This window comes from Callorhinus ursinus, unplaced genomic scaffold, assembly GCF_003265705.2.
Source record: "Callorhinus ursinus isolate GAN/ISIS: 27379988/994484 unplaced genomic scaffold, GSC_fseal_2.0 scaffold70, whole genome shotgun sequence".
Lineage (NCBI taxonomy): Eukaryota > Metazoa > Chordata > Mammalia > Carnivora > Otariidae > Callorhinus > Callorhinus ursinus.
In genome coordinates this window covers 4,269,422-4,289,991 of record NW_027397132.1, presented here as the reverse complement: position 1 = coordinate 4,289,991, position 20,570 = coordinate 4,269,422, and the positions used below count along the sequence as shown (strand labels likewise).

Sequence of the window (20,570 nt, the reverse complement as noted above, 5' to 3'; positions counted from 1 at the left end):
CACACACACACACACACACTCCGGCCAGAGTTCAAAGGCTCCTGATGGCAAAGCCACTTACCCACAATGGTAGAGAATCTCCGGGTAGGCTCCTTTCCAGTCACCAGTTTGTACAGTTCCGGGTAGTAAAATTCCAGGCTCTCCAAGAAGACCACGTAGCCCCTTTGGCCCTTGGTATGTAGAATGTCCAACAGTCGGCCTAGCGGAACGGAAATCACCCGGTGAGAAGAAGAGTGCCCTTCTGATCGGATGCAAGTCTCCATGTCCAGCCTTACCCTGGACTCCTATCCCTCAATAAACTCTAAGAAATCAGTCTCACCACACTCTTTTCACTCGAGAGTGGTATCTGGGAGTCCAGATACTATAAATCAAAGTGCCAGGCCCTCAACAGGGATTCGGTGGCTGTTAGTTTTCCTTTCTCTAAGAAATTGGTAGAACCAGGATAAATGGAATTGCAGTTATGGGAGACCAACAGTTTCAAAGAGCCTCCCAGTTGACCGGCACAGAAATTAACCATACAGGCACCAGCTCTTCTGTGATTGAAGGAGGCTGGAAGTACAAAGCAATTACAGAGTAATGCATGGCTCTCTGAGACTCCGGGCAGGAAGACAAATCTTCGGGTGGAGAGCTAGGAAAAGTCATGGGAAGCAGGCACAGCTCCATAATCTTTGGGTATCTCATAGTCCAGAAACATCTTTAACCTAAATGTAACTTGCCTGGCATTTTGGGTTTCTGGTTCCACTTAATATTTACATTTCTTGCCCCATCCTCAAACATTTTCTTTTCAGATTTTTCTTCCCTTGAGGTCCCAGGATAGACATAACAAATACGTGTCGTCTTGTGTTAATGGATTCTGTGGCGAAGCTGCCTGGAGCACTGTGTTGAGGATTGTAAAGTTACATCCAAGCTCATTAGGAACCCGAGCTGTGATTAGTGATGTCTGTTATGTGTGCGAAAGAGAGTCACAGCAGATGAGCTACTTATCGCCAGTCCTACTGTGGGGAAGTATCAAAAAAAAGTATCAAACCTTTTCAACGGGGAGCCACAGGGAGAAAGATATTTTACATTGTGACCTATACACACATGCGCGAACACAGAGAGGTGTAATATACACGCATATGTACGTAAAACCAAGTTTTACAAGCCACACTTACTACCTTTGAAGAATGTGATAAAGTGTCACGGACCCCTAGACAGTCTGGAAAAGCCTGTGGACCCCTTCTCAGAATATTTTTAAACAGATAAAAAGGAATTGGATTATGAAGGGAATCGGTTCTAATAAGATACCGTTATCAAATATTAAATTTGAGATTCAGCAATAAAAGTGCTTCTTCACTAATGCATTAATAACACGATCTCTTGGCAGGTCTAATAACTACTGTAATTTTGAGGGTAAGATGAGTGTAAATGCTATTTTGGAAGATCTGTAACAGCTGTAATGTGGTATGAAGTTATCTGTAATTTTATTGTTGACAAAGTCACAGGTATTGCTAATCCCCACTGTGATTCATCGCCTACCTACATTCAGAATGGATGGAAACGCTGAATCTCGGTTAAAGCTAGTAAAATAAAGATGTAATTTCCCCCCAACCAAGTTCATGGGCCCTCTCAGTTCTATACGTAGAGAGCTCGGTGGGGGAGGAGGGGTGGGCAGAAGTCCGTGGACCCCGTTTAAAAAATTCCTGACCCAGAGTAACGTCATTTTGGTACAGCCAACTACGGGGTATTTCCGGAAGCTGCCACAAGAGGTCGCCCACCCTTTCCTCTAGGGTGGCTCCTCAAATTACCTGCCCGGTTGATCTTGGAAGGCAACATGGGTGCATTGAGCACTTCGTCTTCATCCTGCTCATCAATGACCTTACACTGGCGCAGGTAGGGGGTGAGCTTGGCTGGGTTGATGTAGCGACTCAGCATGTGCCGGTTGCACTCCACATTCTCCCACAAGGCATCCTCCTCATCCTTCAGTGTCTCCATATAGTCATCCATCTCTGGCCCTCCTCCTTTTGGACAGAAGCCCCAACAAGGTTAATAAAGGAGCCTCGCTGGAATAGCTCCAGAAACTCTTTTAGAGTGATCTCTAGAATATATTGTCGAGTTAAAAAAAAAGTAAAGTACATATGGTATTTCACCTCTTATTTAAGAAAGGAAAGGATATGAACATAGATATATATTTCTTTATATATTACACATAAACAATGGACAAATAAACCATAAAATTTTAAAGAAATTATTTATAGAGAGGGGAAATTTTTCAGTTGGAGTATATCCTTTCCATCCAAGTTTTTATACCTTACTAAGAATTTATCTTCCCCCCTAACAATATATACTACTGCTTTTTGTTTTACAGTTTCACATAAAAGACATCATATTGTATGCTTCCTTGTTTCCTTTTTCAACTTGTTTTTTTCTCTACCTTTTTTAAGTTTATCTACATTGATATATATATAAAATTCGTTCATTTTTTTAAAAAACAGCTTTATTGGGATATAAGTCATGTACCATACAATTCACCTCTTAAAAATTCCATGTGTACAATTCAGTAGTTTTTAGTGTATTCACAGGGTTGTGCAACCATCACAATAAATTTTAGAACATTTTCATCATCAACCCCAAAAGAAACTCCATCCCTCTTAGCGGACACCACCCCATCCCCGCCCCCCCCCCCCCCCAGTTCCTGCTCCTCGAGTGGTAGGTGCCCACTAATCTACTTTGTCTCTATAGATTTACTATTCTGGACATTTCATGTAAGTGGAATCCTACAACATGTGGTCTTTTGTGACTGGCTTCTTTCACTAAGCATAATGTTTTTACTGTTCATCCACGTTGTTTCAGTACTTCATTTCTTTTTACTGATGAATAATTTTTCATTGTATGGCTATATCCCATCTTATTTACCCATCCGTTGGTGAACATTTTGGTGGGTGGGTTCTATTTACTGGCTGTTATAAATTATGTTGCTATGAAGATTCATGTATGGGTTTTTATGTAGACCTATGTTCTTTTTTTTAAAGATTTTATTTATTTATTTGAGAGAGAGCACCGGAGAGAGTAGAGAGCACAAGCAGGGAGGGGGGAGGGGCAGAGGGAGAGGAAGAAGCAGGCTCCCCGCTGAGCAGGGAGCCCGATGCGGGGCTCGATCCCAGGACCCCAAGATCATGACCTGAACTGAAGGCAGACGCTTAACCGACTGAGCCACCCAGGTGCCCCAGAAAGCCCATCTTTAACATTTTGAGGAACTGCCAAACTGCTTCCCAAAGTGCCTACAACAATTTACATTCCTGCTAGCAATGTTTGAGGGTTCTAATTTATCCACATCCTTGTCAACATTTGTGGTTGTCTGTTTTATTATAGCCATCTGAGTGGGTGGCAAGTGGTATCTCAGTGTGGTTTTGATTTGTATTTCTCTAATGACTAATGATGTTATCATCTTTTCATGTGCATACCGGCCATTTGTATATGGAGAAATGTCTATTCAAAATCTCTGCCCAGGTTTAAATTGGGTCGTTTGTCTTTACTATTGAGTGGTAGGAATTCTTTATGCGATCTGCACATAAGTCCCTTATCAGATATATGACTTGTAAGTATTTGCTCCCATTCTCTTGGTTATATTTTCACTTTCTTAAAGGTATTCTTTGTAGCACAAAAGTTTTTAGTTTTGATGTAGTCCAGTTTATTTTTTTCTTTTTTCACTTGTGCTTTCGGTGTGTATCTAAAAACCACTGCCTACCCCAAGGCTGTGAAGATTTGTTTCTATTTTTTCTAAGATTTTTATCATTTTAGCTCTTACATTTAGGTCCATGATGCATTTTGAATTAATATTTGTGTATGGTGTGAGGTAAAGGTTCAATTGTGTTCCTTCACATGTGGATATTTAGTTGTCCCAGCATAATTTGTTGAAAAGTTATTCTTTCTCCATTGATTGGCCTTGGCATCTTTTCAAAAATCAACTCACTGTGTTTACTTCTGGACTCTTGATTCTATTGCATTGGTCTATATGTCTGTATTTATGCCAGCACCATACTGTCTTCGTTACTGTGGATGTGTAGTTAAGTTTTGAAATTGGGAAGTATGAGTACTCTAACCTTGTTCCTCCTTTTTAACATTGTTTTGGCTTGTCACAGCCCCTTGCAATTCCATATGAATTTAAGGATCAGTCTGTCAATATCTGCAAAAAGAGGTAGCTGGGATTTCGATACTGAATCCATTGAACATGTAGATCGATTTAGAGATCATAAGATAATGACCCATGAATATGGGGTATTTTTTCATTAGTTTAGGTCTTTAATTTCTTCCAGCAATGTTTTATAGTTTTCAGTGGACAAGTCTTGCACATCTTTTGCTAAATGGGTTCCTAAGTATTTTATTCTTTTTGATGACATCGTACATGTGAACTGTTCTCTTAATTTCATTTGTGGAATGTTCACTGCTAGTGTATAGACATATAATTGATTTTTCTATATTGATCTCTCATTCTGCAACCTTACCGAAATAATTTCTTAGTTCTAATAGTTTGTTAGTGGATTTCTTGTGATTTTCTATATACAAGATAATGTCACCTGCAGTTAGATAGTTTTATGTCTGTCTTTTCAATCTGGACACCTTTTATTTCTTTTTCTTGTCTAGCCACCCTGGCTAGAACTTCCAGCACAATATTAAATAGAAGTGGCAAGAAGAGACATTCTTGTCTTGTTCTTGATCTTAGGGGAAAAGTGTCCGTTTTTTTTTTTTTGTCATTAAGTATGATGTTAGTTGGTTAGTTGTGTGTGTGTGTGTATGCGTGTGCATGTGTGTTTTAGATATCTTTTATCAGGATGGGGAAGATCCCTTCCATTCCTGGTTTGTTGCGTACTTTCATCATGAAAGGGTGTTTGATTTTATCCAGTGCTTCTCTTCATCCATTGAGATGAGCATGTGATTTTTAGTTTTGATTCTGTTAATGTGGTGTATTACATTAATTGATTTTCCGGTATTAGAAAAACCGTGCATTCTTCATATAAATCCCATTATAGACTGTTGGATTCTATTTGGTAGTGTATTTTTGAGGACTTTTGCATCTATGTTCAGAAGAGAGATTGGTCAGTAGTTTTCTTACTTGTGATGTCTTTGACTGGTCTTGATATTGGGGTACTATTGGCCTCATAGAATTAGTTGGGAAATATTCCCTTGTTTTCTATCCTTTGGAAGAGTCTGTGAAGAATTTTTTCTTTTGTTTGGTAGAACTCACCAGGGATGACATCTGGGCCTGGGCGTTTCTTTGTGGGTAGATTTTTGGTTACTAATTCTTTACTTGTTATATGTTTGCTCAGATTTCCTGTTTTTCTTGAGTCAGTTTGAGTAGTTTGTGTCTTTCTAGGAATTTGTCCATTTCATCTAAGTTGTAAATTTATTGGAAACAATTGTTCATATGATTCCTTTATAATGCTTTTACTTATATAAGGTTGGTAGTAATGTCCTCTCTTTTATTTCTGACTCTACTAATCAGGATCACATTCTTCTGAATCTAGGTGCCCTTGAAACTCTAACCAGGGATATCTTGCCTCAATTAGGGAGAACAAAATGAATACCTATTTTAACTTCTTACTGCCCCAGCCATCACACTTTCAAACCATGGTTTCTCTCTTCTTAGTTTCCTGTCATTCTCATTAACCTGAGAGAGAGAGAGAGAGAGAGAGAGGGAGGAGGGGGGGGGGGAGGGGAGGGGGAAGGGAGGGGAGGAGGAAGGAGAGGCCTAGGGAGAAAGAAGAGGTAAGGGTATGGGGGAGGAGGAGGGGGAGAGAAGGTTGGGGAGACTTCTCTCTTTTTTCCTTGGTCACTCTAGCTAAAGGTTTATCAATTTTGTTATTTCGAAGAACGAACTTTTTATCTGAAGCTAATGTAGCATTGTGTGTCAAATCTCAAATAAGAAAAATTTAAAAACAACAACAAAGAACCAACTTTTGGTTTCTCTGATTTCTATTGGTTGTCTATTGTCTAACTCATTTATTTCTGTACTAATCTCTATTATTTCCTTCTGTCTGCTTCCTTCGGGTTTCATTTGCTCTTCCTTTTCAAGTTTCATAAGGTGAAACTCTAGGTTATTAAGATCTTTTTTAAGTAAAAACATTAGAGCTATAAATTTCCCTCCAAGCGCTGCTTCAGCTGCATGCCTTACGTTTTGGTAGGTTGCATTTTTATCTTCACTCATCTGAGTAAGTTTTCTAATTTCTTTCCTGATTCCTTCTTTGACCCACTAGTTATGTAGAAGTGTGATGTTTAATTTCCCCCATATTTGTGAATTCCCCAGATTTCTTTGTTATGAATTCCTAATTTAATGCCATTGTGGTTGGAAAACATGATCTGTATTATTTTAATCCTTTAAAGCTTGATGAAGCTATAGTTTTATGGACCAGCGTATAACTGATCTTGGAGAATTGTTCCAGGTGTGTGCTTAAGAAGAGCATGTCCTGCCGCTGTTGGGGGGAGCATGCTATGGATGTCTGTTAGATTTAGTTAGTTTATAGGGTCGTTCAAGTTCTCTGTCTCCTTGTTGATCTTCTGGCTAGTGGTTCCATCCATTATTAAAAGTAGGGCATTAAAGTCTGCGACTATTCAGTTAATTGTTCAATTTGACTGTTTTATGTATTATTTCATTGCAAGAATATACCATAATTTATTTACCCATTTCTCTACTGATGAATATTTAATTTTCCCCAGTGCTTTGAGTGAACACTTGGCGCTGTTCGCAGTAGGAAACAATGGAAGCAAGCGATATGCTCATCAGTCAGTACTCCACAATCCTTTTGTACTATGGAGTAAACTTTGAAAGGGATGTGGTAACATAAAAACATCCCAAGACATATTGTTTTAAAAAAAAGTCAAATTTCAGAATACATATATGAAGTATAATACAAAAAAAAAAAAAATGGTCTTGGTCCTGGTTCCTGACACAGAGCTCCTAAGGCCTCTGGAATCTTCTGAGTGATGAGGGTCTTTTGTATGGTAATGAGATGACTCTAGGCTTAAGGGCCCAGAGATAGCTTCCAGTGGGGGCCGGATGCCAGAAAGACCAAGTGATTAGAGGGTTATGACTTTCAGCCCCACACCCCTACCTCCAGGGAGGGGAGAGAAGCTGGAAATTGAATTCAGTCATCAAGAGTGAATGATCTAATCAAAAAAAAAAAAGAGTGAATGATCTAATCAATCATGGCTATATAATGAAACCTTGATAAAACTCCTTCGACAACCGGGTTCAAGGAGCTTCCGAGCTGGTGAATAAATGCCCCCTCTGGGAGGGTGGCATACCTCAACTCCATGGGGACAGAGGCTCCCACACTCAGGACCCTTCTAGACCCCGCCCTCCACGTCTCCTCATCTGGCTGCTCATTTGCATCCCTTAAACTGTAATTAGTATCGTGTCTTCTTGGGGTGTATGAGTCACTTTAGCAAATTACTGAACCTGACGAAGGGTTGTGGGAACCCTGGATTCGTAGCTGCTAGGGGGAGGGGGGGAGTATGGGTGGCCCCTGGGACTTGAAGCTGTCATCTGAAGTGGGAGCAGGCTTGTGGGGGTCTTTGCTGACTCTAGAGAGTTAGTGTTGGGATTGAGTCGAGTTGCTGGACACCTAGTCAGTGTCGGAAAATTGGCTGGTGTGTGGAAAATGACACATATTTGGTATCAGGAAGAAGACGTCACACGCAGCATAAAACCAGGTACGTAACGCACTGCTAAGCAAGACTATAATTATACAGATGTGTGGGTGTGTGTGCAGAGAGGGAAGAGAGAGAGGAAGGGCCGGGGAAACTTCCAGAGAACCAGATGCAATGGTTACATCTTGGAAGAGGAATAAAGTTCAGAGGTTAGTGGTCAAGGAGGACTTGGACATGATACCGTTTTAGTATTTACAACAAGCATGTAGCAGTGCATGACTTGTACAGTTTGGAATAAAAAAGGAGACAAATGAACGAAGGTGAAAGCCAAGTACAGTGCAACAGACAGGCCAATATCCAATATTTGCCCCCGACTCACATCTTCTGGGAAGGCCACAGCCCCAACAGCTTGTTTGCACCAAGGAAACCCTCTGGCCGGCCGCCGGACCTGCCTCACGGAGGACTGGTCCACAGGCTGGGGGTTTCGCGGGGGGCCGAAGAGACGGCGGGACAGTGAGCGTGCTGGGGGGTACCGAGCTAGAGGTGGCATTGGGGTGAGCAGAGCTGGGTCACAGTGAAGCCGAGGCGTGGGCAGGGGAGGCTGCCGAGGTAGAGAAGGTGGAGGTAGGCAGAGAGGAAGCCGCTCTGCTGAGTGAAGCCTCAGGGAGAAGCCCTGTGGGTCCAGAAGAAGCGGCGGGAGCCGTCCCTCTCCAGTCCCGGCCCCATAAGCGTTGGCCATGCGTGCTGCACGGTCCCTGCTGTGGGGTCTCCGGGAGTCCCCCCATTAATCTGAGCTACTTGCAGCTGGCGTTTGCCTCACGCAACCTGAACTGGGGCCCCGCATGAACATGCCCACTGCAGCCACTCCCCCCTGACACGGAGTCTCTACAACCATTTCTACTGACAAAGCAAAATGTACTTTCCTAGACTGTTCTTGAAGACTCAATATCCTAAGCACTCGATTCAACACACTTACTGAGAGTGCGGCAGCCACCACTGTGTCAGTCCATGTCACCCCCCCACCCCCATGCCCCCCGCTTACAGAATCCTCAGGTTTTTCAGGAACTGAGCTACCCCACGCTTCAGGGAGGCCGGGCATCTTCTGAGCTGTGAGGAGCAAGATCTTGTTTGGTCTCTACCAGAGTTTTAAGAAGAAGCACGTGAAGTGCTTTATGACACACACAACCTGTGGGAAATCCTGCTTGGGGGGGGGGGCAGTTCTGGCGCTTTTTCTTGATCTTTGACAGGGACACAGGAAGGAACACTGTCATCCAGCTTTTGGATGTTAGCAGGTGAAGGTGTATGTGATGCTGCCATCCTATGACCCGAGGACTCACCTGAGAACAAAAGCTAACATCCTCAAGACGGCAGAGCAGAAAGATGGAAAGAACCTGGGTCCCCGATGTCCCCTCCTGGGCACTGAATTCACCAACACCAGACATCTCCCCATGCGCGCCCCCCCCACCCCGGGGTCTTTCAGAAGCAAGATATAAATGCCCTTTGCCCTGAGCCATTTTAAACGGATCCACTATTATATGCACCCAAAGCCTCCTGACTAGTTAATGTATCTACTTAATACAAAGACTAGCTAAGCACAGTGAACGGAGAACCAGGTGCTCACAGGCTGACGTTGGTTATGAGGGTCAAAGGCGTGTGCCCAGAAATTAATTACATGTCAGCTCAAGGCAGGGAGACAAGCAGGTTTGGATGGAGCAGAGGAGCATTTCTGGCCGCGCTTCATGGACAGAGGCAGCTGTGCTGGGCATGCCCAGTGGAACAGAAACCCCTCCTCCAGGGACCAGGGTGGGCTGTCAGTGGCCTCTGCTGGGGAAAAAGGAAAATAAAAACAAAGCAGGACCGGACTAGAGCCAGGCCTTTTTGCCCCAAACAAAATGAAGGGGACCCTCCTACCTTATATGCAAGCAAACAATAGAGCCTCCATCTAGTGTCCATCACTGACACCCTGGTGCACTACAGCCACTCTGCAAACACGGGTCAAATCAAACTTGTGAGAACTGCCTAGTTTGATGAGCCTCCCGAGCCACGGGGTGGCCTAAGGGGACGCCGTGACCTCCACCACCAGCTGAGGGCCGTGAGCGCCTGCGAGCACCAAGCACTGGCCCCGGGAGCACGGACGCCAAGGCGTTTCCCACACGGCCCCTGCCCTTGGGAGGCAGCCACAGTTTGCTGGTGAGAGCCGGCTGCTGGCACTGACAGCTGCAGGGGCGCGTGAGGAGGGCCGCAGAAGAGAAGAGACGGAAGCGCCCCCCAGGCTAGGCTGCTACCATGTGCCAGGTGCGCACCTGTCCCCTACTGTCACGGTCACAGCAACCGGGGGGGGGGGGGGGGCGGGATCCTCCCTGTTCTATAGACACGTCATCTGGGCTGAATGGTGTCCCCTCGGATTAGGAACTACGACCCAGCCCACCTAATTCCCACTCGAGGGCCAAAGACCAAGGCGAGCAATGACTCAACCCCCGGCATCCCACAGAGGCTGATGTAAACCTTGGGATCGGAAAACAGGCTGACCTGACCCGGTAGGCTTGGACACGCAGGGCACACGCCCCGGCTTCCCTCCTCAGTGTGCTCCCTGAAAAGACCACCCTGTAAGTCAGGAGGCTCGTGCAAGGGTGGCCGTGCATCGAAGCCCGAGGAAGCAGGCTGACGTCCCGAGGCAGGAGAGAGGATAAGCGCTGTGGGCCCTCAGGGACGCCGCATGCTACGGCGGCAGAGCGAGAAGAAAAAGCCTACCCCCGTCCTTGCCGATGAACCTCGGGATGTGACACGGGGCATGGCAGCGGGGCACGGAGCACCCATGATGTGACACCGTCTCTAAAACGGACGACTGAACTATGCTGTTAAGGATAGACAGCAAAACCATACCGAGGAGCGAGGAATGGGTAAGGAGAAGAACAGCGGCTCCCGTGCGGAGGGCAGCACTGTATCACTGTCCCCCAGAGACGCTGGTGATACTGGGATCTGGGGTGCGGCTCAGCTGGGGACGCTGTGTCACCTGTATTATTGTCTCAGACACACACAGCCATAAACGCACCAAATATTTCTTGGGCAAAAACTATGGCTAGTGTAGCTAGCCACGAAGAAAAAAACCATTTTGGACGCAATTTCAGATGCAATTCCTCCCCGCGCACTTGGCTGTGACTCAGCCTGACTCCGCCTGGTCTTCTGGGAGGAATCCGGCAGCTGGTGTCCAGCTCTGGGCAGCTTCCTTGAAAACGGTTTGCCCAGAATCGCGCCCTCAGATGCCGAGGCGCTGACAGCCTACGGTGCCGGGTGGCCCTCCCTCCCCTCCATCAGGGTCAGGCTGGAGGCGGCTCTGCCCCACCCTCAGCAGGGGTTGGTGTATGGTCCTGAGTCGAAGCCTCGACCCCATGGGTCTTTTTACAAACAGTGGGAAAAGCAAGCTCAAGGCTCCTGGGCCAGGTTCTATGGGAAGGGCCATTTTGCTCAGCTTTTTACAAGACAGGGAGATGACTGGCCCATGGATAAACGGTGGCAGTGGCTGGTCTCCCTTGCCCCCCTCACTGACTCGAAACATTTACCGTGCGGCCCCCCATTGCTGTTACAGTGAAGTTCAACATCTTTATTGTGATCCCTCGGCCCTGCCGGGTTTGCTCCTGCTGGCTCCCGGAGTCTCATCCTGTGTCCCGGGCTCTTCACCAAACCTGCTCACACACCTCCCTCTGCCTAAAACCACTCCCACCGCGCCCCTGTCAAGTCTTAGGTAAGCCTCACCTAGTGTTGTTTTGTTTTGTTTTGTTTGTTTATTTTATCTACTGGAGATAACACAAGCAAAGTACCTGGCATATAGTCGGTGCTCAGTAGACAGCGGCTGCTGTCCCGTGATGGAGGTCTGACTTCTACGCCTCCAGGCCGGTGCCTGGCCTTCCCTGAGCCAGTCTTCCTCGGGATCTAGAGCTGTGATGGCCGGAATCTGTAAAAGGAAAGATAATCTGACTTGGCACAAGGATGGAGGTTGGAGAGAGAGAGAGAGAGAGAGAGAGAGAGAGAGAACCACTCAAGTATCAAAGTGACGCCCTGCTTTGGAAGGAAAGGTCAGAAAATCCCGGGGTGCCCATCTCTCCCAGTGACAGTGACGCAGTGGACCGTGGCCAGGAGCTGCTGGGGAGAAGGGTTTTTGTCGCAGCCCATGGCCAGCCTGGAAGGCCACTGGCCACAAGTCCTGAGACCTCTGGGACCAGGGAGGAGGGCAGATGGTAGCCTTGGGGTTAGTCCTGACCAGGGTGGAAGGTCTTTACAAAGTCGTTGAAAGCAGTGTTTGCAGAGCGGAGACGTTCTAATCAGCCACTAATTCATTAGGTCAAAGGCGGCAAACTGCATTCCTGAGCCCAGAAGGGTTCCCTTCACTGTGAATTATGTCTTCAGCCCCTGGCATGCCATGGGTTTGGGCAGGAACACACCACGGCACGCACTGTAATTTCCCTAAGGTGGTGTTCCTCGCGGTGACGGACGAGGCCGTTGTGAGCGGCCAGCTCAGCCACTCCAGGAGCCTGGGGAAGGAAGACCAGGGAGGCAGAAAGGTGAGGCACAACCCCTGTGACGGTGAGGTGGGGCCTGACACTGGGCCTGACACCTGTCCCGCCCAACAGCGGCTGGGATCCCTTTGGTGGGGGCCTCAGGCAGCTGCTCCATGGCCAACCGCTCTTACTCGGCAGTGACAGGGACCCTGGCACATTGCTGTTTAATCAGGAACTCGCTTGGTTTCAGCTCTGAGAATTAATCACAGGTGACACCAGATCTCCCAGGGCTGATAGAAGCTGCTCTTGTCGGGTGTCAGCTTGGATCGGAGTGAGCTGTCCAGGCCCCCTGCCCCTGGGAGGTGGCAGTGACATGGTTCTCTGGAGGACACCATCTCCTTTGTCTTCCCACGGACTCCCTGCTCTGAGGCTGGGACAGGCAGAGCTACAGTGCTGCCCAGCCCTGCGCGCGAGGCCTGGGGAAGCCGGTGATCTGCAGGGCCAAGTGCCCCAGCAGAGACCAGCAGGCCGAGGAGCAAAGGCAAAGGGAAATTATACTTTTCTGCATTTGCATTTAAAAGCAACAGAACACGCATTTCTTTCGCAATAAGAAAAGGCTTTTTACAAAATTAATCGTAAGAAAGATTTTACTTATAAGAAAGGAAAAATAGATTTTCACAGGGTTGTACAACTACCCAATGTGTCAACATAGGTTGGAAAAACGGAGACACCAGACAACCAGTAATGAGGCTGAACTTTCTATTTCTGCTGTTAGAATTTTGATGACACCCTCAAGAACTTGGTCATAAGGTCGGAAAAACTTATAGGATATGTCTCTCGAGAGATCAGCTTATTGGTATAACATTCAACTGGCTGAAACATCATCCCTGATGCTTATAGATTATTTACTATGTGCCAGGCACTTGCTAAGCATAACTGATAAACCTCAAAAACTCTCTGAGATAGGTGGTATTATTATTATTGCTATCATCATCACCATTTTAGAGCCAAGAACACCAAACCCAGGAGAGGTTCAAGGTCATATAATTAGCATGGAAGGCAGGATTTGGACCTAAGGTTCTCTGACTTACTTTTACTACCATACAGCCCGTAGACTCGCCTTTTAAAAAACAAAAGTTTATTTTTAGGACTAGAACCAGAAAGTGTATGTATGTACACTCTCTCAAATAGCACTTTTACATGCAAAACTTAAGACAGAACTAAAACCGCTTTCTAAAATGGCACCTATTGGCTCAGGATTCAAAAGAACAACTGCTGCTTTCTCGATAGAGGAATCAACTGCTTAATGAGTTATTAGTGTGTTATGCAAACACAGTCGGTGCCCATTTGCCCTATGGTGAAGCTATTTAATTGACAAGAAGAACTTGTACACACTGCTCTTGTTACTTCCTACTTAAGAATAAACAGAGAGCCAAGGATCACCTGATGTTTGAAGAAAGTCTTCATGTGAAAGGAAGAGATCAAAAGAGACAAGTTGATACAAAGAACTTGCAGAAAGCAGGCAAGGCAGAATAAGAAAAAATTAAAATAAAAACAACTCAAATCAACAACCCTACAACCTGATAATTAAAATCCATTGGAATTAAGTAAGATATTGCATCTATAAAACAATAGTAGGATGCTATGAAAAAGGAATGATCAAAGAATGAGAAAGAGTTCTTAGCAATTAAAATAAAGTACCAGAAATTTATCAATAGAAAGTTTGGAAGACAAAGTTGAGGAAATCTTCCAACAAGTTAATAGAAAGTTAAAGAGAAGAGAGATAAGAAATGGTGGGGGCAATGAGGTTAATTTAGGTCTAATATCCAATAAATAGAAATCCTGCAAAGAGAGTGCAGAGGTTATGTTTCCTTTCTTGTCTAGCTTTTGGGGATGAAATGTAAAATTAGGGATGAAATTATCAGAGAAATAATATTAGAGGATTCTCCAGATGTAAGCACATGAGTCTTCAGATTTAAATGGCCCTTCGGTGCTCAGTACAATCAGTGGAAAAATAACCTTCTCAGAACATCCTTGTGAATTTTCAGGCCATCAGGAAATAAGAGATGACCCTAAAAGCTTCCAGAGAGGACACATCAGGTCATATGTAAAGGACTAGGAGTAAGTTTGGCATCAGACATTTCAAGAGCAATGCTGGAAGCTGGGAGACAATGAAGTGATGCCTTCACATTTTTGATGGAAAATACTTTTTAACCTAGAATTCTATTACATCCCTCCCCCAACTATTAGGCATGAAAATAGAATGGTATTATTTTCAGAAAGGTAGAGACTCCAAATATTTATTTATTTATTTATTCTAAAGATTTGATTTATTTGTCAGAGAGAGAAAAAGAGAGAGAGAGAGAGAGAGAGCACAAGCAGGGGGAGCGGCAGGCAGAGGGAGAAGCGGGCCCCCTGCTGAGCAAGGAGCCCGATGTGGGGCTCCATCCCAGGACGCTGGGATCATGACCTGAGTCTAAGGCAGAAGCTTAACCAGCTGAACCACCCAGGCGTCCCGACTCTAAACATTTATTTCCCATGTACCCTTTCTTAGGAAGCTACTAGAGGATATGCTTGAGTAAAATGAGGGAATAAAACAATAAAAAGGAAGGTATAGAGCTCAGGAAACAGAAAATCTAATTGGACAAAGCAGCAAGGGAAGTCCCAGGATGAGAGAGAGGCGGCAAAAAGGAGCTGGCCAAGATTACGGCAGGATCACGGAGGGCCCAGTAGAGGGAGGTGGCCAGGGGGAAAATGGAATGGTCACCTGATATATTTCATAGTTTAGGAAATAGTATTGTCAGGCAAATGACAGGACTGTGAGTCAGATGGAAAAATAGTGAAGGTTAGGCACATAAAAAAAAACCTCAACAAATGAAAAAAAGAGGCAATATTAACTCCAGGAGAAAACAAAAAGGTAAGAAAGGAAATAGTCACAGCATAGAACTTGCCTCAACATAAACAATATTTACCTAGTGATAATAATGTAACATACACAACTGTGATCTAAATGCGCGGAGACAATGAAGGAAGGGGAGATGCATGGAGGGGGGTGCTCAGAAAGCAGGGCTAAATGCTCCTCTACCTAAGAGTGTGTCGGTAAATAACGCCTTAAAATGGATATATCTGTAAATAGCAATGCAAACCTCTTACTTAGAAATGAGGTAAATAACAGAAGAAAACAACAGTGAAGAGTTAGAAGTAGTTGCCTCTGGGGATCAGGACTGGGAACAGATGATTTTATTACAAGCCTACTTTACATTTCAACTCTGCATACATGTATTATCCTAGCAAAAAAAAAATGAACAAAAATTAACATATGTCAAGAGTTGGAAATATGGACGATACATTTAAGTATAAAAAATCCATTCTCTGTGCACTTAACATTGTCTATCTTTTGTAGTGCTTGTCAGACAGCTCCCCTCATCATAAACCGGAAGTGCTGCCTGTGTGCTGAGCACTTCACAGATGTCATCTCACTTCCCAGGAACTCAGGTAGGTTCCATTATTCTAGATCTTATTATTCTTACTTTGTGAGGAGGAGGTAGGATCAGAAAGTTAAATAATGGGGTGAGATCTCACAGCCACTAAGCGGCAGAGATTCCAACTCAGCCCTCATTGACTCCAACTCATCTGATCTTACTTAAACTAGCAATCATCACAACTAACATTTATTAAGCACAGCATCTAATCTAAGCAATTCGATTCCTTGCTTCCTGGGCTCTATATCTTTCTCTTTATGGCTTTATTTCCTCAGTCTGCAGGAGTATATCCTCTAATAGGCGTCTATGAAAACGTACATGGTAGAGCTGTAGGCGGACACTGTGCTAAATGCTCCATGTAGATTAGCTCCTTTCATACAACAGCGCTATAAGGTGCATACCACTATCCCCATTTTATAGAAGAGAGGTTCAGGGAGGCTCAGCTACCTGCCACATGTCTGTCTCATCTCCCATAGAACCTAGCATGGGGACTTACTCTTAGTAGCTGCTCAATATATATTTGTTGGGTGAATAAATAAAAATCAAATCCTGAATAAAATAAACAATAAGGCTATTATTATTTCAAATCCAGGGAGGGCCCAGCTCTTTGGAAAAGAGCCATGTTTGTGGACAGACACTTCCCCTCTCCAAGAGCTACCCCCAGGGCAAAAGCTCTGGAACCAGAAGGGGGTCAGCAATCTGTCAGATAAATGCATCTCTGCTTAATCGATTTGCCTGGATGATTGGAGTAAGAGGCTTGAGATGGAGGGTTTAATTATTCCAAAGAAACCTCCATTTAATTGAAAGGACTTCTGGCAAAAAAAAAAAAAAAAAAAAGAAAGGGAAAAATATTATTTAAAAGGATGATCTACTGCCTGTGAGGAAGGACTGAAGAGACACTGGTCCAGCCATCTACGTGTTCATGGCCCTGGAAATGAAGCTTTATGGAAAAGGACCAGAGCCCTCCCTTCCTGTGGGCCTCGTCCTCTGCAGTCACCATTCCTATAAAAAGGACATGTAGAGAAACAGCTAGAAAATTCCCCCTGCAGGATTCTTCCCTGGGATCCCAGTTAACTTTCTAACCTATCTCCTTCAGCTCATTCAACCGAAATATTGAGATGATAGTATTTCCCATCAATTAACGTGTGTACAGCAATCAACAGAGCTTCCCTGATACATATTTTGAAAGCAGCAATTATCGTTTTAAATTCACAGTGGAGTGGCAGACATTGCCGGCTGCCGACCTAACATCGATTCTCTCTTGTCTATCAACAGAGTCCCAATTTTGCGGGGGGCATTACCACGCCCCTCGAACAACGATGCTTGCAGCCTCTCTTGCAGCTAGAGAAGGTTATGTGACACAGTTCTGACCAGTGAGATGGAAGCAGAAGTTTCTGGAGACGTTTAGGAGGGCTCTGTAGAGAGGTGGCGGCAGAATCAGGTCAGAAGAGCCTTTTATTTGTCCCTGTCTTCCTACCTGGAATGTGGATGCAATGTTCTGCTGCAGAGCAGCTACTTTGTGAGCATGAAGACAAAGGTCACACTGGCTGAGTAGGATGCCACAAGTATTTTGGGTCCAAACTTAACCTCTGAGTTCTTAGTTCATGAGAATAAAATCCCTACTATGTGTAAAACTGATTTCCTTTCAAACAAGTGAGATCCAAGCCTTCTAAGAAAGTCATATTGGCCCCAGTCTCAGACTTCTGAGCCCCACAATCTGAGCCACTGCATCTTCTATTTGTGCCGGTTCCTTTTTTTTTTTTTTTCTAGATCCAAAACCACAGTAAATAAGAGATCAGCAAGGACTGAGGACTGCCCATGTATAGAGTGCCCTCTGAGGGGTCGGCAACCATGAGGAGATAAGGCACAGCCCAGGAAATGTGACAAACAGATGACATTTCCAGGCCACCTATAATCATACCTGGAGCTCCTCAAGGGGCTCCGTCCACCTACTTTCAGGTGACCCAGGCAAAGGGCCAGTGGTTTCTGTGGGATAAAACTGTCTCGACCTGGTATCTTTTAGGAAGGAAGGGGGGAGGCATCAGTAGACGTCGGGGCACTGGGGCGGTGGGGAGTACGGCACATCGACTGAAGCCGGAGACCGAAGGCATGGCAAGCATCACCCCTACGTCATCCCCAGCCCTACCACACACCCCACCACTCATAGCGGCTTCCGACTTGCACTGCGGCAAAGAGCTTTGGAAAGGGCACACACCTCTTGCACTAGCAAAGGATACTGCTCCCCTGCAGTTCTCGTTTTCCTATCAGCTCTGCAGGGCAGCTTTTCAAAAAAGCACAATTAGGAATGACAGATTTAAATTGTTCTGAAAAGCATATCAATTTATCACATTGGCTCTTTAGGAGCATCTGGATTCCAGAGCCGTACACACCAGCACACCGGCGGCACGGATGGTCTCCAGGAGCCGCGGCTGGGCCACTTGACCAAACCTGGGAAGGGTGGTCTCGCTCCGGGGCTGGCCAGGGGGGAGCCCCAGCCTCGGCGATCACGAAATGCAGTTTTCTCCTGCGCTGGCCTTGGAAGGCTGGTCAGCAGACCGCCTTTGCCACAGGGACAGTGATGTCACGGCGACCCCCAGCGGATTCCAGTCCCGGAGTCCTCTGTGCTTTCAAAGAAGGAGCCTTTGCTTCATCCGGGTGCACAATTCTTCTCCATTGGTATAGTCTTCACTGTTTGGCTACCGTTTTGTTATCTGGGTTGGGAGAAACTTGGAGCGTCCGCAGTCCCTCTTGGAATGCTTCGTGTCAAGACTGGGGTGTGTGGCTGTGCTAACGTGGGGCCGACTTTCGATGAGCATTTGCTGAAACAAAAGCTCTAATGAGCTAAGGTGTTACGATAAGAACATTCCATTGTCACAGAACTGTATTCGGTCACCGGTTAGCCAAGAAGCACTTGGTGATGGCAGGCGATACGGTCAGCCCAGGTGGCCACCCTGCCCCACCTCTCCCAGTGGAACGCAGGTCCCTATTGTGGAATGTACCCACGTTCCTGTGCTTTTCACTTGGTTTCGCCATTGCCCATTTGCACACCCGCTGTGATTCTTTGAGAGGGCTTGTGCTGTGCTCATTGGTGAGTCTCCAGCACACGCCACCCGCATGCGGTGAGCTTTCCACACATCTGCCCAGTGAGTGAACAAACGGGTCTCCTTCCAGAGTCTGGCCCCGCTGCTTGGGGTTTCTGTGATGCAAAAGCGGGACATGGAGCATGCATCTTGGTGCATGAATCACAGGGAGATGTAATCCCAGCAAAGGAGAGGTGGAAGGAAACCATGAGTTACTTTCTGATTTGGGGAATGGGGAGGCGGGTTGGAAGGGAGAATGGCAGAGTGGGCCGGGCCTGAGGGGAACGATGGTAGGGAAGCCTGCAGGTTCACGGGAAGGGAGCGAGGCTGGGAGAAAAGAAGGAGGAAGCCCGTGTCGGCAGGTGAGCCTCTGCTCCGAGAGCACAGATCAGAGGCGCGGCGCGGGGATCTGCCAGGGGAACGTGGAGCGGGCCACTCAGCCCACACCGCCCTCTGCTCAGACAGACTTCCCTCCAGGGCCCAGGGCTGGTCCGCAGCCTCACGAGCATGCTTTGAGGCCCCAGCAGCAAGGTGCCCTGGTCTCTCTTCTGTGTTTCGAAGGCGCACCGAACCCATGCTCCAAAGCCATGCAGTAAACAACCGAAAATGCATTTGTAGTCGTGGGACTCGGTGTTCCGTGAAATATCATGAGGACCGGTAAATCAGTGACACTTCTGGGCATGTTTCCACGCATTTGAAAATGACCCTGCCCACGACTTCAATTAGGGAGCAGGTCGGTATCTAGAAGCAGGCAGATTTCGGGTTTCCTCCTGCGGGAACAGAGAGGTGGCGCTGGGGGTGGGGTGTCCTTGCCTCCAGCTTTGGCCTGATGCTTCCGCCACGGCCGAGCACGACACCAGCGAGTGAAACCGCCCCTCAGAGGCCTGAGGCTCCTGCTTTCCCAGGGCTGCTGGGGCTCCCAGAGACTTCATCTCGAAAGGCCTCCAGGGCTGGTGGAAACTCTGAGGCAGGAAGCAGCCTGGTGTGTGCAGACTTTCTTATTTTTACCCCGAGGTATTTGAGGTTTGAGGCCAGAGCTGTACTTTCTCCGACATCAGCCCCCTGGGCAGTTCTGCAGGCAGCAGAAGAAAGGACGAGAGGGGCTTTGAGGTGTCAGAGTCGCCTTGCTAGATGCGCGGTCTCTGCAGACTTCTCCGGGGTAGACCTACAGAGCTGGGGTGCTGGGGGGGGTCCCTTTGCGGGGAACCCACATGCATGGAGGGTGTAGGGCCTGTCCTTGAGAGGTCAAAGTACACTGTGCTTGTTGGGGTCAAGTGGCATTGCCCCCTCCCCCACCCCCCCTGGAGAAGATGGGTGTCGTGCGCAAAGGATCACGGGAATTCTACCCTAATTAAAGAGAAAGTCCAGCCAAAAAAAAAAAAGTCTTTGCATAAGGAGAGAACACTGTGTGTCCTAGCGGAAAGCATCCAGTGCTCAAGTGAGGATCCTGGGTTTGAACTCCAGCTCTGCTGTCTGCTGCTGTGTGGCTTTAGGCATGTTGCTTAACCTCTCTGAGCCCCCCTCCCCCATTTCTTGGTCTGTAGAATTGGACAAGCAGAGCTAACATCTTAGGGTTGCTGTTGTGCCCACGGTAGACACTTAATCAGTATCACTTAATCCAGCCCTTCAGACGCCAACGGCAAACTCCAGCTGGAAACAAGGTCTCTGCCGGATGTCCTGTGTAATCACCTCCACGCCAAGCAGAACTTAGACAAAAACATCAGAGATCTGTCTCCAACCGCTCTGTGTGGGCCTCCGGTTTGCATCTCCCACACCCGGTGTGTTAGCGTCTCTTTATGTCCACCGAGCTGCTTCCAGCCTCCGGAAAGGGACCCCTTCTCTTATTTCCCTGGTACACCCTACGGTCCAAACAGTATCTTGCACAG

The 20,570-nt window shown here is 46.4% G+C and overlaps 1 protein-coding gene across 2 annotated transcripts in view; it reads right to left on the bottom strand.

Annotated features, from left to right (window-relative positions):
- The window catches only part of CARD11 (caspase recruitment domain family member 11), a 108,282-nt gene that overhangs the window by 29,105 nt on the left and 58,607 nt on the right, over positions 1-20,570 (bottom strand). For both annotated transcript variants that reach the window (XM_025863604.2, XM_073886347.1), the window contains exons 2-4: positions 11,445-11,578; positions 1,788-2,000; positions 62-199 (exon numbers count right to left, since the gene is read on the bottom strand). In XM_025863604.2, coding sequence (XP_025719389.1) covers positions 62-199; positions 1,788-2,000; positions 11,445-11,451 — 358 coding nt within the window. In that variant the 5' untranslated portion in view covers positions 11,452-11,578. The remainder of the gene's footprint in view (positions 1-61; positions 200-1,787; positions 2,001-11,444; positions 11,579-20,570) is intronic.